This window comes from Salmo salar, chromosome ssa18 (assembly GCF_905237065.1).
Source record: "Salmo salar chromosome ssa18, Ssal_v3.1, whole genome shotgun sequence".
Lineage (NCBI taxonomy): Eukaryota > Metazoa > Chordata > Actinopteri > Salmoniformes > Salmonidae > Salmo > Salmo salar.
In genome coordinates this window covers 71,807,771-71,828,774 of record NC_059459.1, presented here as the reverse complement: position 1 = coordinate 71,828,774, position 21,004 = coordinate 71,807,771, and the positions used below count along the sequence as shown (strand labels likewise).

General features: G+C 36.6%; 2 protein-coding genes across 4 annotated transcripts in view; one reads left to right on the top strand and one right to left on the bottom strand.

Annotated features, from left to right (window-relative positions):
• The window catches only part of LOC123723801 (butyrophilin subfamily 1 member A1-like), a 74,059-nt gene extending 65,021 nt beyond the window's left edge, over positions 1-9,038 (top strand). The window contains exons 2-6 of the mRNA XM_045701480.1: positions 2,504-2,659; positions 5,830-5,880; positions 6,116-6,148; positions 6,950-6,967; positions 8,100-9,038. Coding sequence (XP_045557436.1) covers positions 5,874-5,880; positions 6,116-6,148; positions 6,950-6,967; positions 8,100-8,629 — 588 coding nt within the window. The 5' untranslated portion in view covers positions 2,504-2,659; positions 5,830-5,873 and the 3' untranslated portion in view covers positions 8,630-9,038. The remainder of the gene's footprint in view (positions 1-2,503; positions 2,660-5,829; positions 5,881-6,115; positions 6,149-6,949; positions 6,968-8,099) is intronic.
• On the bottom strand, positions 9,031-20,157 carry LOC106577959 (butyrophilin subfamily 3 member A3). 3 transcript variants are annotated; one of them, XM_014156445.2, is made up of 11 exons: positions 19,903-20,157; positions 15,889-15,968; positions 15,113-15,451; positions 14,680-14,967; positions 13,951-14,070; positions 13,727-13,753; positions 13,518-13,553; positions 13,363-13,410; positions 13,242-13,268; positions 11,251-11,277; positions 9,031-10,850 (listed from the first exon to the last, which is right to left on the bottom strand). In XM_014156445.2, exons 2-11 carry the CDS (start codon positions 15,959-15,961, stop codon positions 10,048-10,050), a joined length of 1,788 nt encoding a protein of 595 aa, XP_014011920.2. In that variant the 5' UTR covers positions 15,962-15,968; positions 19,903-20,157; the 3' UTR covers positions 9,031-10,047. The 3 variants fall into 3 exon arrangements, with proteins under 3 accessions (XP_014011920.2, XP_014011921.2, XP_045557417.1); XM_014156446.2 differs by lacking the exon at positions 19,903-20,157 and adding an exon at positions 16,314-17,547; XM_045701461.1 differs by lacking the exon at positions 13,518-13,553.
• Positions 20,158-21,004: the final 847 nt, after the last annotated feature.

The following is a 21,004-nucleotide window of genomic DNA, read 5'->3' as shown; positions in this document are numbered from 1 at the left end:
GACTCACTAAACATAAATTATTTGTTTGTAAATTATGTCTGAGTGTTGAACTGTGCCCCTGGCTATCCGTAAATAAAGAAATCAAGGAAATTGTGTCTTCTGGTTTGCTTATTATAAGACATTTATAATTTTACTTTTGATACTTAAGTACATTTAAAACCAAATACTTTTAGACTTTTATTCAAGTTGTATTTTACTAGGTGACTTTTACTTTTACTTGAGTCATTTTCTTTTAAAGTATCTTTACTTTTACTCAAGTATGAACATTGGATACTTTTTCCACCACTGGGTTCATCTAACCTACTAAAGTATCCAGAGAACGGCTACTGGAGCATGTTGTCATCATGGAGAAGTGGAAACTGTTGATGAGCTTCCCATAGAACTGAAACCTGAGAAGCTGGAACTGTTAGTGGACTAGTAGGGAGGACAGATACCATTTTTCAACGTGGAGAAGATGTGCCACATCCACTCCTTTCTGGAACATGGACTAAGATAGAATATCCCTTCTTTGGCCATAATGAAATTTGTAAAGAGTAACTTAAACTCTCAACATTGCATAAATGTATTTTGGGAAACCTCATCCAAAGATGAAAATGTAAATTATAATTTATGGTCATCCATTAAAGCTACACATCTTTAAATTATTAAATATAAATCAAATAAAAGACAGTTCCACTCAGATTTGCTGTATTTAAAAAAAATGTTTTTACAAAATATAAGTATTGAGTGTGACTATATTCTTTGTAGTTTTTTAATATAGGTTAAAAGTGGCATAGTTCAGCAAAAATCCAAGTGGAAGTTGTATCTAGTGGAAGCTTGAAGGCATATTTTTTTGCTATAATAATGCACTTTTTCAGTATAACTTTTCAATATCTCGATTTTTATTTAATTAAATGATTTGTTAAATGTGAAGAGGGCCATTCGTTAAACATTTAATTACATTTGTATGGCCTGACCTGTTTCAACTTTTACTGCTGGAGAAACCTCTAGAGGGAGCCTCTGAACCCTTGAACCTCAAAGTCTACAGTAGGTGTGGATAAACACTACTCATTGTTATAGGAAGCTCTGGGGAGAAAATAACGTTTATTTCATATCTGAAACGTACACTCCGTTATATCTCCGTACTCTGTTATCTGCAATCAGGTAAGAGGTTCTAGTGAATTAATTAATTTCTAAAAGCTTATCTTTATCTATTGCGAAATAATTGGATATGTAACGTACATTTAATAATACTTTCAAATGTCTTGATGGTTTAATTGCATATTACTCTGGTTCATAATGAACCACAAAAAGTGAGCGCTAGAGGGGGGTGACGTGGGGAGTTCTGAGGTACCGGAACGCATGAAAAAAAAAAACGTTATAATAAATCATTTCATGCATATCGTCGCTTTTTCGTAGTGGCATAGTGCTGTAGAGTAGAGGAACTTACAGAAGTTGCACACACTGGGAACATGTTTAGTAACCTAAGGACCGGGAAAATGTTGGCATTTTAAAAACGCATTTAATGCAATTCTACGTCATTTTATATGACTGGAGACTGTCCTAATCTTTTTTAATACAGCAGAAATAATCAAAATGGCAGGCTACTTTGACACTGACAAACTGTTCCCCCAGAACCCTTCGCGCAGCTTTGATTCTACACGTAAATAAATGATGAAGTGCGAGAGATGAGAGTTACAGGCTCATGTCTGTCAGAGCAAAGACGGAGAGAGGTCGAATAAAGTGAATAAAGTGAATCTCATGTGACAGATACTGGCGCGCTTCTCGGTCACGCGTTGGTCTTAAGCATATATGGTTACAATGTTGCGCAAACCATAAACAAGGGCCGGCCCAAACCAAATCAGCTCATAGAATATTAGGCCCGGGCTGAAAATCTACTTTTTCACATTACATTTTTTTGTGGAGAAAGGAAAAATTAACTAAGAGGCAACTCGAATGAACATCTATCGCTTTTATTATGATTTTTACATTGCAAAAAGTGAGAGAAAAAAATTTCATGCCACGATATGTACCGGTTCCGGCCAAATAGGTTTCGGGAACAAAACAGTCCAAAACGGAGAGGTGTCGGATCCTCAAATTAAGCATTGAAGTACTGGCACAAAAGTATATCTAAGTAAACTTGTTGACAAAGATTTTGTTGAAAGAGTATTTGCAAAATAAAGGAATGCTAATCATGCTTATTATCTTACATTATCTTAATAATATTGATGCATGCAGAGATGACATGGTTTTATGTTCCCAGGCAGGTTAGTAGTAATAATAATAAGTTAGTAGTAACGTCTTGGGAAGGGCTATGAGGGCAGACTAAGTCATTCACCCTGGTACCACATGTCCACATGTTGGTTGTCATTGTCCATTTGAACCATAAAGCTACATCAAAAAACATCATAACAGTTCACCCACCACTTATTTTAATCAAAGCCGAGGGATGATTTATTTTCTAACAAAGAGGACACATATTTAAATGTTGAGTTCAAGACCTAATTCTGATTAACCATTGCAGTTGCAGATGGAACAGAGACCGAGAGGCAATCAACTTCTGAGTCAACCAGTACGCTGTATGGTTTGGATTCCAAAGTGTGGTTTGCTGGATTTGTTACATTTCTGATCATTATTTTCCTGGGAGTGGTTTTCTTGGTATGGTATAAGTGCTGTAGAGGTAAAGCGTCATTAATTATACTTTATTACTTTTTAAAACAACAGAATTCTAACTTAAATCAGGCATTTACACCACTTTACTTTTTAACATAATATTCATTTTCTCCAGCATCTCTAGACTATGAGGTTATGAAGTAGTGGAAATCCCCTTTAAACCCTCCATACATTATTTGATCTTACTCTCTTACTGTTATCAATGCAATGTTATCAATGAGGATATGCTCATACAGGTTTTTTCTCAGAATAATGCAAAAACAAAACAGAATAGTAACTAATAATAACTTTCAATAAGCCAGTAATAAACAGTTTACAATTAGTGTATGTACAAATGTGAATACATGTATATGCCAAAATTTGAAAACTGTTGCTAAAAGAGCTGTATCGTTAGATTTAAATAAAAAAATTGTTCCAAGATTTGAATAGCAAAGAAATAGACTAAGATGTCATACCCTCTAACTTTTTTGTCTAAGTTGTTGGAAAGTGGTCAAAGTAGCTGATTTGTGTCAAAAGTCAAAATGTCACATTGGGGCCTTTAGAATGTTGAAGAAATGCCACGAAAGTGGATGGAGGACAAAAAGAAGGACACACAGCTTAAAGTGGAATTGGCAGATTTCTTTAACTACTTTGTAGATATGAAACAAGCAGACAATTATAATATTAGTAAATAATATCAAATTCCCAGTTTATCTTTAAAAAAATATCTTTTCTAAGAGGTTTTAAAATGAGGTTATCTTTTACTCACTTTATCAGATCTAATAATACTCAGTGTAAATAATTTGTAAAATAGAGAAATACTTTTTCACAGCAAGTGTCCAAAGTTTTATCAACACTACTAAATAACACATTTGGAATCATGTAGTAACCAAAAAAGTGTTAAACAAATCAAAATATATTTAATTTTTGAGATTCTTCAAAGTAGCCACCCTTTGCCTTGATAACAGCTTTGCACACTCTTGGCATTCTCTCAAATAGCGTCATGATATAGTCACCTGGAATGCATTTCAATCAACAGGTGTGCCTTGTTAAAAGTTAATTTGTAGAATGTTTGTCCTTAATGCGTTTGAGCCAATCAGTTGAGTTGTGAAAGGTAGGAGTGGTATACAGAAGATAGCCCTATTTGGTCAAAGACCAAGTCCATATTATGGCAAGAACAGCTCAAATAAGCAAAGACTAATGACAGTTCCTCATTACTTTAAGACATGAAGGTCAGTCAATCCAAAAAATTTCTAAGACGTTGAAAGTTTCTTCAAGTGCAGTTGCAAAAACCATCAGGCGCTAAGATAAAACTGTCTCTCATGAGGACCGCCACAGGAAAGGAAGACCCAGCGTTACCTCTGCTGCAGAGGATAACTCAGTTAACTACAACTGCCACGCAGCCCAAATAAATGCCTCACAGAGTTCAAGTAACAGACACATCAAAACGTCACCTGTTCAGAGGAGACTGTGTGAATCAGGTCTTCGTGGTCGAAATGCTGCAATGAAACCACTACTAAAGGATACCGATAAGAAGAAGAGACTTGCTTGGGCCAAGAAACACGAGCAATGGACATTGATTTTTGGTTCCAACCGGTATGTCTTTCTTTGTGAGATGCAGAGTAGGTGAACGGATGATCTCCGCATGTGTGGTTCCCACCGTGAAGCATGGAGGAGGAGGTGTGATGGTGTGGGTGTGCTTTGCTGGTGACACTGTCAGTGATTCATTTAGAATTCAAGAAACACTTAACCAGCATGGCTACCACAGCATTCTGCAGCGATTCGCCATCCCATCTGTTTTGCACTTTCTGGGACTATCATTTGTTTTTCATCTGGACAATGACCCAAAACACACCTCCAGGCTGTGTAAGGACTATTTGACCAAGGGGAGTGTTGGAGTGCTGTATCAGATGACCTGGCCTCCACAATCACCTGACCTCAAACCGATTGAGATGGTTAGGGATGAGTTGGACCGCAGAGTGAAGAAAAAGTAGCCAACAAGTGCTCAGAATATGCAGGAACTCCTTCAGGACTGTAAAAAGGTAAAGGGTTGTTCAATAGTGAACATCATAGGAAATCCCAGGACATAGTGTCAATAACACGGTAATAAGCTCACATAGTTTCTGTCACAAACTCTAAACTCTACACAGTTGTCACTGACTAGTTGGATATTCATTTCCTTGTGAGCAAACAATGGCTGTACTTACAGCATTCATATACATTCATTTATAGTGTTGGCCGAGCTTTTTGTATTGTTGACATTTGTCAATACAACTCATGAGTGCAACTGTTTATGTCAAATTGTTTTGTGTTCTACTTGTAGCCCTGGTTGTCCTGAAAGGAAAATGATAAAACACTTCATTGTGAGACTAAATATAAGGGTTAAACATTAAGATAAATGAATGTCAGATAATGGAAAAGCCGATTTTTGCTGGGGCCTTGGGACTGATAGGGTTAACAAATCACAGTACTATAATAAGACTGAAACATGTAAAACAGGTCTCTTTTCTTTTCTAGAGGCACGCTCACATGAAGGTAATCAGCTTTAATCATATTCTTTCTATATCTAAATATAGAACCCTGCTGTGAAAAAGTATTTCTCTATTTTACAAATTATTTACACTGAGTATTATTAGATCTTCAACCAAAATTATGTTGTGCACAATAGAAATGAATGGTAAATTATGTATTTTGTCATTTTGGAGTCACTTTTATTACAAATAAGAATCAAATATGCATTGAAACATTTATACATTAATGTGGATGCTACCATGATTAGGGAAATTCCTGAATAAATCTTGAATAATGTTGAATGAGAAAGGATGAGTTGGACTGCAGAGTGAAGAAAAAGTAACCAAGAAGTGCTCAGAATATGTAGGAACTCCTTCAACACTGTTGGAATAGTATTCCAGGTGAAGCTGGTTGAGAGAATGCCAAAAGTGTGCAATGCTGGCATCAAGGCAAAGGGTGGCTACTTTGAAGAATCTCAAATATACAATATATTTTGATTTGTTTAACACTTTTTTGGTTACTACATGATTCCATGTGTTATTTCATAGTTTAGATGTCTTCACTAATAGACTACAATGTAGAAAATAGTACACATTTTAAAAAAAACTTGAAAGAGTAGGTGTATTCAAACTTTTAACTGGGACTGTAAATGTTCAGTTTAGTCACATGGATATACTGCCATTACAGGTACAAATATTTCTCCCCATCCCAAGACGACTAAGACAGTTTCAATGAAAGGTGAGGCTAAATTAAGGGTATTTAACCATGCTGACATCAGTAGGAAATAATAATTTTGTCACAGGACACTTCAATTAAGAACATCTTGGATAAGCAACAGTCAACCAGAAATTCATCTGTTTCAATTACAGTTAACAAAAATATATAACAGTACTATAATAACAGTGAATTGTGAGATGTATTACTTTTCTCATATTATTTTTATTGTGTTGTAATTGTATTGTATTTTTTACAGATGCGAATATGAATTTGGACCTCCCACTCAATGGTAATGTGCTAATCAGTATTAACCATTGTTTTTACGATACATAAATTAACTTAACCCAATGAGTCCCACCATATCACTGCCACATGTTGGACTTCAAACCCTTTTTAAACTCCTTGTTTATTTCTTCCGCATCCTTAAATACCAACCATTAGTCTATGATTAAAGGGGGCTGAGTTAGAGCAGTGTTGATGAGACAAGGGCAGGTCCCGAAGGGGCCCGGGGCCAGGGTTGGAAAAGCTGAGACTCACAAACATGCACATGTTAAATGTTTTGCTCTATGACGCTCACAAGCTACACAAGAGCTGTTAGAAGGTAAAGGGTTGTTCTTCAGTGAACGTCATAGGAAATCCCAGGACATACTGTCTATAACACCGTATTAAGCTCACATAGTTTCTGTCACAAACTCCAAACTCTACATAGTTGTCACTGACTAGTTGGATATTCATTTCCTTGTGAGCAAACAATTTCTGTACTTACAACATTCATATACATTCATTTTATAGTGTTCTTGTTTTGGCTGAGCTTTTTTTATTATTGAAATTTGTCAATACAACTCATGAGTGCAACTGTTTATTTCAAATTGTTTTGAGTTCTACTTGTAGCCCTGGTTGTCCTGAAAGGAAAATGGTAAAACACTTAATCGTGAGACTAAATATAAGGGTTGGATATTAAGATAAATGAAAGTCAGATACAGGAAAAGCCGATTTTTGCTGAGGCCTTGGGACTGATAGGGTTAACAAATCACAGTACTATAATAACACTGAAACATGTTAAACAGGTCTGTTTCCTTTTCTTTTCTAGAGGCACGCTCACATGAAGGTAATCAGCTTTAATCATATTCTTTCTATATCTAAATATAGAACACTGCTGTGAAAAAGTATTTATCTATTTTACAAATTATTTACACTGAGTATTATCAGATCTTCAACCAAAATTATGTTGTGCCCAATAGAAAGGAATGGTAAATTATGTATTTTGTCGTTTTGGAGTCACTTTTACTACAAAAAAGAATCAAATATGCATCAAAACATTTCTACATTAATGTGGATGCAACCATGATTAGGGAAAATCCTGAATGAATCGTGAGTAATGTTGAGTGAGAAAGTTACAGAGGGTCAAAGATCATACCTCCAAGACATGCTAACCTCCCCTGTTATTGTTAATGATGAGAGGTTAGCATGTGGAAAGACATTGTATTAGTTTATTAGTCCCATGTTGAGACAGCTTACTAGCAATCTGTATCTCACCTAACTTGCTCTTTAAGAGTGAAAGTTTTAAGAGTGCAGTTTTTATTTTTATTTTCAAATCATCACTGAATGTCTGGTAAATGTGTTTATTTCATGAAAATAACTGTGTGTATATATGTACATATACATAACATTTATTATCCATAAACTCATTTTGCCAAATAAATACTCAGTCTGATGATGATACAAATGTAAATATATTTACATACACACAAAGTAGGAGGATACATTATGCAAATAATAGATGATAATAAGAATCAGATCAGATTGTGATGTCATGCTGTGGGACAAAAACTCCATCCTACCTGAACTGGCTGAAATTCCAGGCTCTTAAACTAAAAGGGCATTATATTCATTTTCGCAATTTCAAAGTGTTATTTTGACTTCATAGTGTTGAAATATCATTAACAAAACAGGAGAATCACATTTTTGACTGCACTGCCCCTTCAACGTATTTTTGAATAAGAAAACACTGGATTAAGGCCTACTATATTACATTTACATTTACATTTAAGTCATTTAGCAGACGCTCTTATCCAGAGCGACTTACAATAAATTTACTATATTGCTAGTAAGATACTCAGGGCCTTATTAGCTACTTATATACACACTTATGAACCACAAATCGGTTGCTAATATGTGTACCTGAAAATGAGGTCTTACCAAATATGACATAATTGGTTCTCTTTTTTTGTTATTATCAGTGGATGTTGTTCTAGATGGAAAAACAGCTCACTCTCAGCTGAAGATATCACACAATGGGAAAGTTGTGGAGTGGGTGACACAAAAAGGAGAACGACAGACAGAGATTGACAAGAATGACATTGACAAGCATTTTGATGAAGACCCCTACGTGTTGGGCAGTATGGTCCGTGCTATGAGGGCCTACTGGGAGGTGTGTGTAAAGGAGAACAAGGACTGGGTACTTGGTGTTACCAGGGCAACAGCTAGCAGGAAAGGACAGTTGGTTCTCAGCCCTGACAATGACTTCTGGGTAGTCAGGATCTCCAATGGCAAAAACCTTCAAACATTCATGGGTGATGATGTCCTTAAAGAAAGAATTCCACACCGAGTGGGTATCTATGTGGATTATCAGGAAAGGAAGGTGACTTTCTACAATGCAGAAGACAGCTCACTCATCTACTCATTTACCAACGGACCAAGTTATGAGGATGATGCCCGCCCACTTTTCTCACCCTGGAAGTATGAAAAACAGCCCATCACAATTTTGTAAATTGAAACTAAACATGTGAAATAATGTAAAGCATGAAAGGATGCCCTCTACATCTGTCAGTAGGCTACTTTATTGTGATGGAAAGCTTAACTTGGCTGAGTGGTCTTATACAAGTAATTAATGGGAATAATTACCACTTCAGTAATATTTAGGCATGTGCATGAAATTGTTGAAAATGTAGGATATTTTTTGCTTATTATAGAAATGGATTTCTATCTCAAATGTACTTTATATTCTTCAACTTTGTTGAATGTAATACAGCTATTTCAGTTGTATTTTTCTCAAACCACACGGATATTAGAAGAGAAATCATGCATAATGTATATATAATATTATGCCTCCTTTCATACACATATGCTGTACACTGTATTGATTTGTGAAAAATAAAATATTCCTTTTAATACTTGAATGTGTATCAGTTTATTCCTTGTGATCATGAGGATCAATCAGTTTATGCTGCTCTTACATAACAATGTATAGATTGGGAAGGTTTGTAATCAGCCATTGGTAAGCACAACTCTGCATCAGAGGCCTTCGTCTTTACAATGTCAAGACTGCTCTTCTGGGACATCATTAATACAATGTTTGCACTCACAGATTTGATTTTAAATAGTGCTTATAACAAAATCTACAGGAACATGTGATTTATAAATCGTTAACTTGAAATGAAAATATGGAATTTACATAAATTCTGCATGAAATTTTGGGATTTATAAATTAAACATGTTTTATGGTGACGCACACATATTTTAATAAATGTAAAAACAAATAATATTTAGCAAATGAGGCCTCTGGGCCTTTAAACCAATATCCGCTAACATACAAGTAATTATCATGACACATTTTTATTAAAATGTCTAAAATTGTCACAAAACTTTACATTTTTACAGATTTTGTAAAAATGTGAGTGAAAAGCTTTTTTTAAACAGAATATTACAAAACTACACATAATTACAGTGAGTGAGTCAATTATTCTACATTGTCATACATATTGTAATTAAAACAACTAAGACTTTACATTTAAATAGATTAACACAGTGTACAAAACATTAGGAAGACCTGCTCTTTCCATGACATAGACTGACCAGGTGAATCCAGGTGAAGCTATAATCCCTTATTGATGTCACCTGTTCAATCAGTTTAGATGAAAGCGGGAGACAAGGCTTAAAAATCCTTCTTTAACCTAAGACAGTTAAGACATGGATTGTGTATGTGTTCCATTCAGATGGTGAATGGGCAAGACAAAATGTGTCTTTGAAGGAGGTATGGTAGAAGGTGCCAGGTGCACCGGCTTGTATTTTTCATGCTAAACAACATTTTAAGATTTACATTTTCATCTTAAATTTAAGTGTCTATAATATACTTTGGGTTCTAAATACCTTTTTGTTTTCAATGACTGTCATCTTCCATTATTTACACTAACAGCTCTCGGAGGTTGAGGGTTTGTCTCCTTGTACCACAGGTGAGATTTTTAGTTCCTCTTTACAATCAATCAAAGGACCAAAGAACGGATAGAGTTTCTTAGTAAACATGCCATAGAAGGAGTGGATGTGGCATTTCTTCTCCACGTTGAAAAATGTTATCTGTCCCCTCTCATAGTCCATGAAAACTCCCAGCTTCTCAGGTTTCAGTTCAATGGGAAGGAAAGTAGAAGACTGTTCAACTGTTTTCAGTTCTCCATCTTTGTAACATATGCTCCAGAAGCCATTTTCTGGATACATTTGGATGTTGTCTCTCTTCTCTGTGTCCTGAGCGATCCCAACACTCCACTGGCTCTTCTTCCCCAGGTCAACCTCCCAGTAATGTGTACCTTTTTCATATCCTTCCATTCCCAAGACACACGTATCTTGATTAAACTTAACTTTAGTTCCTTTGGATTTTTCTTCTAAATTCTCAGTGGCCTCTTCTTTGCGTACTTCCTCAACCTTCAGAGTACCTTCTTTGTTTTGTCCTTTTTTCATTATCCTGTTCAAGAATCCAGTTCTCTTATCTTTGTCTTTTCCTGAAGCATTTAACATACTATTTTCTGTAGGTTTTCCTCCAAAATGCCCCGTGTCTTCTTTGTTTTCTTCATCAAACTTCATGCTGCTGCTTCCTTGGCCTTTTTCTTTGAAATTCTCACAATCCTTTTTTTCTTTTAATTCTCCAAATTTGAGACATTTGTTATCATCAGATAAAGAGAGTCTGGGATGTGCAGTGTCAGGGTCGAAAGTCACATCCACTGAAAATATTGTTCGGTGTTATTTTTTTTTCAATGTTAAAAATAATTCCAATACGTTTCGCACAAAATATGAATCCAATAACATTAGTATATTTCAAAATGTTATATTTGTTCTATAATGAATTAACATGATCATTGAAAAAACAATACAATATAATCTTATTTGTGGTAGGAAATGTGATCATATGTTAAAAGTGAAACATAAAATGATATAGATGTGTGTGTCTGCGCAAAAAAAATAATAATAAAAAAAGAATGCATGAAATGAAATGTATGCATTCACTACTGTAAGTCGCTCTGGATAAGAGCATCTGCTAAATGACTAAAATGTAAATGTAAATGCATTATTTTAGCGGCAAACTTCATGACACATAGGAAATATAACAGTGTTCATAATTACCTGCATGATCAACCATCAAGCTCCAAACTATGTAGGAGAAGAAGAAAAGGCATTGATGTAAGTATTTAAACACAAAAGTACTGGGACAGTGACACATTTTTGGTTGTCTTGGCTCTGTAATCCAGCACTTTGGATTTAAAATGATACAATGACTATGCGGTTATTAGAGTCATTTTGGAGTCACATTTATTGTAAATAAGAATATAATGTTTCTAAACACTTAGTTTTGGTTGTCTTTCAGATTATTTTGTGCCCAATAGAAATGAATGGCAAATAATGTATTGAATCATTTTGGAGTTACTTTTATAAGAATACAATGTGCTTCTATACACGTCTACATTAATGTGGATGCTAAAAGGATTACGGATAATCCTGAATCAATCGTGAATAATGATGGGTGAGAACTTTACCCCCAAGACATGCTAACATTAACATGTCTTTGGGATATGATATGTGACCCTCTGTAACTTTCTTACTCATCATTATTAACAATTCATTCAGGATTTTCCCTAATCATGGTAGCGTGTAGAAGTGTATAGAAGCACATTTTATTCTTATTTGTAATAAAAGTGACTCCAAAATGACACAATACATTATTTACCATAAATTTCTATTAGACACAAAATAATCTGAAATACAAACAAACTAATTGAAAATGTATCCAACAAGTGTGTAGAGTCACAAGCTTGATGTAGTCATTGTGTTCTAGGAATATGGGACAAAACACAAACAATGTGACTATTTTATTCATAAAGAATCTTTATGGTGTCAATAATAATTGTCAATATTTTTGACCCCTACCTTTTTGACAATAAATAATAACAATTACTTTTTCAACAAAAATATATTTCCCTGAGCAATAGTATCTGTATAAAATAATATATTTTCTGTATTTATATGAACATTCAATAAAAATGTCAAATACTGAGCTGTGTTGTATACAGTTTTCATCACTATCAAGGGTGTCAATAATTGCAGACCCTTCTAAGAAGTAATCTGTTCTGCTCACACATTCTCATTTCGACACCAAACTCACCACTGGTGCATGTGGCAAAAGAGCTCGATTTTCATCCATGAAATGTAAAAGCCTGCAGTTCTCTAAATGGCATTGGCACTTTGCTAAACTACATTGGCATTTAGATTGGAATCGGTGCTTTGTTCAGGTTACATGAAAATAGAGCTGTTTGGCCACACACACCCTGTGGTGGGTTTGGGGTCGATATGAGAATACATGAGCAGAAAATAACCCCATAACTACTGTAAAATATGGTGGATCTTTGATGTTATGGGGTTATTTTGTTCCACTGGTCCTGGGGCCCTTGTTAAGGTGCAACAGCATCATGAACTTTACCCAGCACCAGGAGGCTGACCCTTTGCCAGGAGGCTGGCCGCAAGGGGACCTTTCAGTAAGACAATGACCCTAAGCACAAGTCACAATCCACAAATAAATGGTTCATTGGTCACAAAACCAACATTTTGCATTGACAATCTCAGTCTCCGGACTTGAAACCCATTGAAAACCTATGGTTTGAATTGAAGAGGGAAGTCCAGATGAACGACACCAAGGATCTGGAAGGTTTCTGTATGGAGATCCCTCCCAATGTGTTTTCCAACTCCTTATGTTTTTTTGAAAAAGTCTCAGTGTCGTAATCCTCTCAAGGTTTAGGTATTGAAACGTATTGAAAACAGGAGTGTAAATCATTTTGACATCTACCTTTTTGAAAAAAAGAGTAGTTCTTATACAAAATCTATTTCCCTGAGCAATTGTATTAGTATAAAATAATATAATTTTCCAATTTATTTAAACATATAACATAGCTCAGTATTTTAATTATTTATTTCATCCAGTCATTGTTGCTCATCTTTATCAAGGGTGTCAATAATTCCGTACCACACTGTATATATGAAAACAAAACTGCATGGATTATATATTTAGATGACAAATCACTTGAAGTTTGTTCAGCATTAATGTGAAAGAAGCCGATAGTTACCAGAGTCTGGGATTGTTTCAGTAATTCCTGTGAAAATACAATACATGTTGCTGTATCAATTCACTTTTAATACTTGTGAAATAAATAATGGTCCATCAACTGTAAAACACATAATACGTACCCATTAACTTATCCTTATAAGTGAGTTCCTCTGTCTTTTTGATGAGTTCTGTAATATACAGTAGAGGAAAGTTGTTATTTCGGTTTGAATTAAAACATTTTGAAATTATTAATTTTAAAGAAATACTGTATATATTGAAGATAAATATTGCATACCTTGATCCATAGCTTTTAATTTTGTATTCATATAATCTAATATAAAAATAAATATTAATTTATATTTATATACAGCATATTACTTGATATTTTAATTCCTTTTTGACAATTGCTTTTTATTTATTTATAAAGAATGATACTTGAGATGTTGGTGTTTTTCAAATGTGTTACAGAACTCAGTTAATGCATCTTCCAGTATCTTTTCTTACCCAAAGGCTTCAGTGTTTCTCGAACAACTGGAGGTGAAAATATAATATCATCATCACAAAGTACTTGAACAACAATATTGCATGCAACAATGAAAGTACATGAAATTTAATTCCAATAACACCTGAAATGGCCTACAACAATGTTGAATCGTAGAACCTACTAATAAACATGGTTGTGTATAATTATACCCTGATATCATATTTAGATAACAAGTGAGATCCACCTCTTCTCTGATGGATTAAGGAGAAAACTGATGCAGTGATACACAGCAGTCCCAGAAACACAGGAATCATAAATGCAGAGATATACACCCGGTCTGGCAAACTGCTCATGTAGAATTCCTCTGTAACACAAGCAGGGTTAAAGGTTAGATTAGATTACTATTGCAATACATTAGTCCTGCAAATTATATAGGTTCAACATTCCACATTTTTCCAAACGTCACATAATTACACTCCAACCTAATTTTAGTCTTATATAAGCCGTACCTTGAGTCGGAAGTTTACACATTATTAACATGATGAACAAACAGGCCCTGGACCACTTGTTTAGGGCATTGGTCTACAGCAGGGATGTGCAACTTTGATGGGGGTTGGGGCCACAAAGAAACGGAACTCATCATTTTGCCATAGGGTGGAGGCAAATGTTTGCAGTTTTTTATGATCAATAGGCCCCACGCCAATCAATAATTCGACCATGCTTACTACAAGTTTCGATAGCTGGTTGCTAGACTAACTTACCAATGAATAATAAAATAGCTGACATGGGCTAATTGAGTGACTGCTGATGCACAGCCAAATTGATACATTTCACCTCCAGTATTCTATTATTCTAAATCTCAACAGTAAATTGAGATTTTTTGGAGGTGGTCAAATTCGTCCGCGGGCCAACGAAAGGGGGGCTGCCAGTTGTCCATTCCTGGTCTACAGTATATTCCAGTTAATAAACTCACCAGTCATCTGCAGTGTAGACTCCATCTTGGTTCCCTGGTACTCTGACATCACCACACAGGTGACCCCCTCCAGTTGGTCCATCCCTATTCTCATGTGACTGGTGATGGAGTACAGGTCACCCCCCTCCTTCTGTTTGGGTCTCTCTGTCTCTGCTGAGGTGATCTCCTTCCCACTGCTGTCCGTCCACAGCATGTCAGGCTCTGGGTACCAGTTCTCTGAACTGCAGCTGAGCTGGATGAACACTCTGTGGTGCTTCCTCATGGAGATCCTGGGGACACTGCCCTGCTCTGTAAAGAAACAGATGAAAAAATAGTTTTACCCTATTGTAAAATCTACAATACTCTACTTTCTGTTGATCTGCTTTGATGATTCTGCACTAGACAGGAATGGATTAAATTGATCCTCCTACTGAATGAGTTCTTATTTACTTACGTTTAACCTGTAGCACAACAGGCAGTTCCTGAATCCAGTCCATGTAGCTGGCATGGCATTTGTAGCTTCCCCTTTCAGAAGCCATGACATTATTCAGCAGCAGTGATATATTGCCTTTCTCCAGCTCCTGAGTGAACACACTCACTCTACCCTCATAGCCTTTCCCCTCTGTTACCTTTCCACCCAAATACAGGTACAGGGGGCTGGCGAATTCTCCTTCCTTAAACCACCTGATATACATGTCAACAGCACTGGTTTGAGGAGACAGGTGACAGGGAAGGATGACGTCATGACCAGCAGAGGTAACTACAGGGTCAGGAGGGACAACAAGCTGCATATCTGGAGGGAGAGAGGAGAAAGTGTTATCAGTCTGAAGGACACAAAGATAAGAGCGGCTCATATTGGGCAATAATGTATCAAGACATTGACACAAAGTTTCAACAAAAGTGTATATCATACTACTGTATATACCACTAATATCAAAGAAATAGACATCTACATAGTTTTACAAATCTATAAGCCTACTTAATAGTAAGCCGTGCTGAATACAACATTATACAAATGTTTGAGCGATTCAAAAATTTGTAAGACATTGTGCTACACAAGGAAAATCTGATTGATCTACGTACATATAAAAATATTTAGTTGTTTTTTAAGATGCAAGGTGATTTGTAGATCCGCAATGCAGTCAATCTCGAACATACGTTTATTATATTTAAGTTGCAGGTGTAGGTAAATGTTTACATGGATAAAATATTACTTGTAATCGTAATTACCTGCAACAGAAGAACAGGCATTAAAGAGGATGAGGAATGTTAACAAACAGACTTGCTGGATCAAAGGTCCCATGATGCACCTGACAGGGAACATACATCCAGGTCCCGTTAAACGCACAGTTCATTCATCAACAAAAACAAATATTAAGCTTTAAAAAGTCACATGATACCATTAACTTACTTGGTCTCACACATTTTTGGGGAGAATATTTAAAATTAATTGTGCATTGACATCCATGTGTGAAAACACAGCAATTCATATACATTTGAGTTCTCACAACAACAACAAAAAGCTATTTATTCTGACGACAGAAAGGGAACTGAGGAGGAAGGAAATATGCCGAAGTTAAAGTGAGGACGTTGGATAAATCACAACACTTGGGTGGAGGACGAAAATGAATCTGTCAAGACTGAGGATGAATTACCTGCGGTGGCAGGTGTGGTGAAGATGGTCGAGGTTGAGCCTCGTCCCAGTGATGATGAGGATGAGTTGGAGTGAGACCTTTGGAGAGAATGGATCCTAACCTTCTGGCGGATCCATGTGTGGTGTCAGGTTGGGTGGAGAAGAGGTCGGGGACTGCTGAGTCGGTGAAAGTAACTTGAGGTAGACTCGTGATGGTATTTTTGTCCAGAGGGAGCGGGCGGTCCAAACCAAGCGCCTAGGGACAAGAACTCCGGAGCAGGGTGCCATTGAAAGGAGTGATAACTGGGTGGCATTAAGTGTTGAGGAGGAGCAATTGAAATGGAAGATTCCTGGTGAATGTGACGCCCAACGTTTGGTGCGAAGCAGACCTGGTGGAGAGCGTGGTGACAGAGAAGACTGTCTGTCCTGATGAGTTTTTATGCGGAGTCTTTACCCGACAAAGTTAAGTTAGGATGTGTCAGTAATCCCGTGAGAGCTTTTGTCCCGAACCCATTACGCTTATGGTCATGTTGCAGCAGTGTGTAGGAAGGAGATTCCTAGATGTGCAGGAGCGCATGAGACGAAGGAATGTATAGTTGTGTTAGCTGTGTGTTAGCTGTGAGGGTGCCCATGGTGTTTGCAGTTGGATGTGTCTGGTGAGAGAAAGGCAGGTTGAGGTTGCCAGGGTCAGAGTAGTACAGAAGGTGTCATGCTGAGGCAGTGGTAGAGGAAGATGGGTAGAGGGCGAGGGATACTGAGAGGATTCCGGTGAGTAGGCCAATGGATAGTGATAGGAATAATATGTGCTTCAGTGAGGTGGGTTTCTTAGCGTCCATAGCCATGGTTATCAACTCTACTGCAGAAATGGAACGTTAGTTATAGAAAGTAGAGGTTGTGGTGGCAGCTGCAGAGAAGTAATTGGGATTGCGAGGTTTTACTGCAGAAGAGTTGCAGCGGGTGTTGAGTGGTAGTGTTCCGTCCTCCCAGGCGGTAGGCCTGGTGTAGAATTATATAGGGTTAAATAGGGGAATAGGATTGTGGGTTTTTAATGAGTGTAGGGTTAGTTGGCATGGTAGTTTTTTTCCTGTTCCCATTTTGTATCACAATGTATAATGAATATATACTGTATACTCCAGCCTTGTTGGTGGTGGCAATGCAAATAATATTGGATGCCACCCATCGTTAATCCTCACCAAAGAAGAAGAAGAAATGTATTACAGACCAAAACAAGGATGTGATGAATACAAAAATGTTTGAATATATTAGGTCTAAAAAGTCCTGTTGCAACAGATGACAAGACTAGCATATCTAAATATATTATTTCTATATCTACACATGTTTCTTAGTGGTGTTTTTTCATCAGAAATTATATGTTATGGGTACCTTTATGTGTGTGTAAAATATTACTGTTCTCAGATTTATTATTGATAGATTTTAGATGTGTATGATTCATTTTCTTATTTTTCAGAATTGTATATATCCATTGTTTAGCTGGAATGGAATGATTGTATCATATATATATACATATATATATATATATTTTTTTTTATTTGACTGTGAAATTAGGTTCTCATCTAACTATTTTAAGATGAATACTCTGGATAAAATGTAAAATGTAAATGTTTTACATACCATACAGATATCATATTACCGTATTGAATACTTTTATTTAAATAACGTCACAAATGTATAATTTGTACAGTTCATATAAAATATGTTGTTATTTGTAAAAATGTACTTTGTAAAACCTAGCAGGACTACTAGCAGTAGTACTTCATTCCCTGAGAGGGAGGCGGACATACAGTACCAGTCAAAAGTTTGGACACACCTACTCATTCAAGGGTTTTTCTTCATTTTTACTTTTTCTACATTGTAGAATAACAGTGAAGACATCAAAACCATGAAAAAACACATGTGGAATCACGCAGTAACCAAAAAAGTGTTAAACAAATTAAATATACATTTAAATTTGAGGTTCTTCAAAGTAGCCACCCTTTGCCTTGTTGACAGGTTTGCACACTACCGGCATTCTCTCAACCAGCTTCACCTGTAATGCTTTTCCAATAGTCTTGAAGGAGTTCCCACAAATGCTGAGCACTTGGCTGCTTTTCCTTCACTCTGTGGTCCAACTCATCCCAAACCATCGCAATTGGCTTGAGGTCGGGTGATTGTGGAGGCCAGGTCATCTGATGCAGCACTCCATCACTTTCCTTCTTGGTAAAATAACCCTTACACAGCCTGGAGGTATGTTGGGTCATTGTCCTTCTGAAAAATAAATGATTGTCCCAATAAGCACAAACCAAATGGGATGGAATATCGCTGCAGAATGCTGTGTGTAGCCATGCTGGTTAAGTGTGCCTTACATTTTAGATAAATAACAGTGTCACCAGCAAAGCACCCCCACACCTCTTCCTCCATGCTTCATGATGGGAACCACACATGCAGAGATAATCCGTTCACCTGCTCTGCGTCTCACAAAGACACGGCGGTTGGAACCAAAAATCTTACATTTGGACTCATCAGACCAAAGGACAGATTGCCACTGGTCTAATGTCCATTGCTTGTGTTTCTTGGCCCAAGCAAGTTTCTTCTTATTATTGGTGTCCTTTAGTAGTGGTTTCTTTGCAGCAATTCAACCATGAAGGCCTGATTCACGCAGTCTCCTCTGAACAGTTGATGTTGAGATGTGCCTGTTACTTGAACTCTGTGAAGCATTTATTTGGGCTGCAATGTCTGAGGCTGGTAACTCTAATGAACTTATCCTCTGCAGCAGAGGTAACTCTGGATCTTCCTTTCCTCTGGCAGTCATTATGAGAGCCAGTTTCATCATAGCGCTTGATGGGTTTTGCGACTGCACTTGAAGAAACTTTAAAAGATCTTGACATTTTCCGGATTTACTGACCTTCATGTCTTAAAGTAATGATGGACTGTCAATAGTCTTTGTTTATTTGAGCAGTTATTGCCATAATATGGACTTGGTCTTTTACCAAATAGGGCTATCTTCTGTTTACCAACCTTACCTTATCATAACACAACTGATTGGCTAAATCACATTAAAAAGGAAAGAAATTCCACAGCTGTTAATTGAAATGCATTCCAGCTGACTACCTTATGAAGCTGGTTGAGAGAATGCCAAGAGTGTGCAAAGCTGTCATCAATGCAAAGGGTGGCTACTTTTAAGAACCACAAATTTAAAATATATTTTGCTTTGTTTAACACTTTTTTGGTTACGACATGATTCCATATGTGTTATTTCATAGTGTTGATGTCTTCACTATTACTCTACAATGTAAAAAATAGTAAAAATGAAGAAAAACCCTTGAATAATTAGGTGTGTCCAATCTTTTGACTGATACTGTATAGCATTTTTATAACATGTTTTTTTTGCCTCTGGAATGAAACCATCAAGTTATAGACTTTAAAGAAAAACATGTCAGTCATTGGACAACCCGATGCCGTGATAAGATAGTGAAAAAACACCACACCAATCTCTTTCATCATTTTTTGAAACAATAAAAGTGAATTTACTAGCATTTCTGAAAATGGATATATAGCGTTATGGAATGAAACTCATCATATGCGTTTATAAATTAATGGATAGAAATTGTTACCTGTACGCTGCCACGGCATGTTTAAAATGCAGAGTCTGTTGAAGATAAGTCAAACTCTTTCCTTTTCTCCGTAGAGCATTTTATTACAATGATTAATGTTTAACCATCAATAGACTTTGGATATCCTTGAGCAATCATTGTGTCGGGAGCTTCCAACGGTTCGCTGAAATGGGGAATCATAAAAAAAACTACAGGTTAAATCGAATCCAACAAAAGTGTGAAATGGTTTGAAGAAACTAAGATTCAAGCAGTCAGGTGGGTTTTAAAGTTAGAATGCCTTTATTTACTGTGCATAGACCATAATAAACACTAACTTGTATATTAAGTTAATTTTTGCATAACTTCAATTCCAAATATATGGTTTAGAGGCTCCCTCTGGAGGAGTCTGAAGAGTAAATGTATGAGCAGTCATTTTTTAATTATTTAACTTGGCAAGTCAGTTAAGAACAAATTCTTATTTACAACAACGGCCTAGGAACAGTGGGTTAACTGCCTTGTTCAGGGGCAGAACGACAGATTTTTACCTTGTCAGCTCAGGGATTCAATCTAGCAACCTTTCAGTTACTGGCTCAACTCTCTAACCACTAGGCTACCTGCTGCCCCAATCATGACTAAACAGATCTTCAAAACACTGTTTTGCATAGTGCCACTGTTATGTAGGTACTTTATAAGTAAGAGTGAGGAGGAGGAGGTCAAAGGGCTAAGAAGTTGGGTCCATGAACTACCCTTGAGTAATGAACATTCATATTGCAACATACAGCCTAACCTATGCATCGTGCACCCATGAAATGGGGTATCAACCTACTCAGTGACACTCACAGAACACAACTGTGTAGGATTTACACAAATATTAGCATCTTAGCTCTTATTGCAAGACTTTGACTGTGGGAAATCAGCTCACTATAAAGCCTGCTATGCGAATTCAACATACATCTTGGACTGTACAGTCTAAGCTAGAGATTGTGCACCCATGACATGCGGTATCAGAATTTCAGTGACACTCAGAGAAAACAACTAACATTCATATTGTAGTCTGGCATCCCAGACATCGGTCAAGGGGCTCCCTCTGGAGGCTGATTCAGTCTAAAGACTAAGTTACACA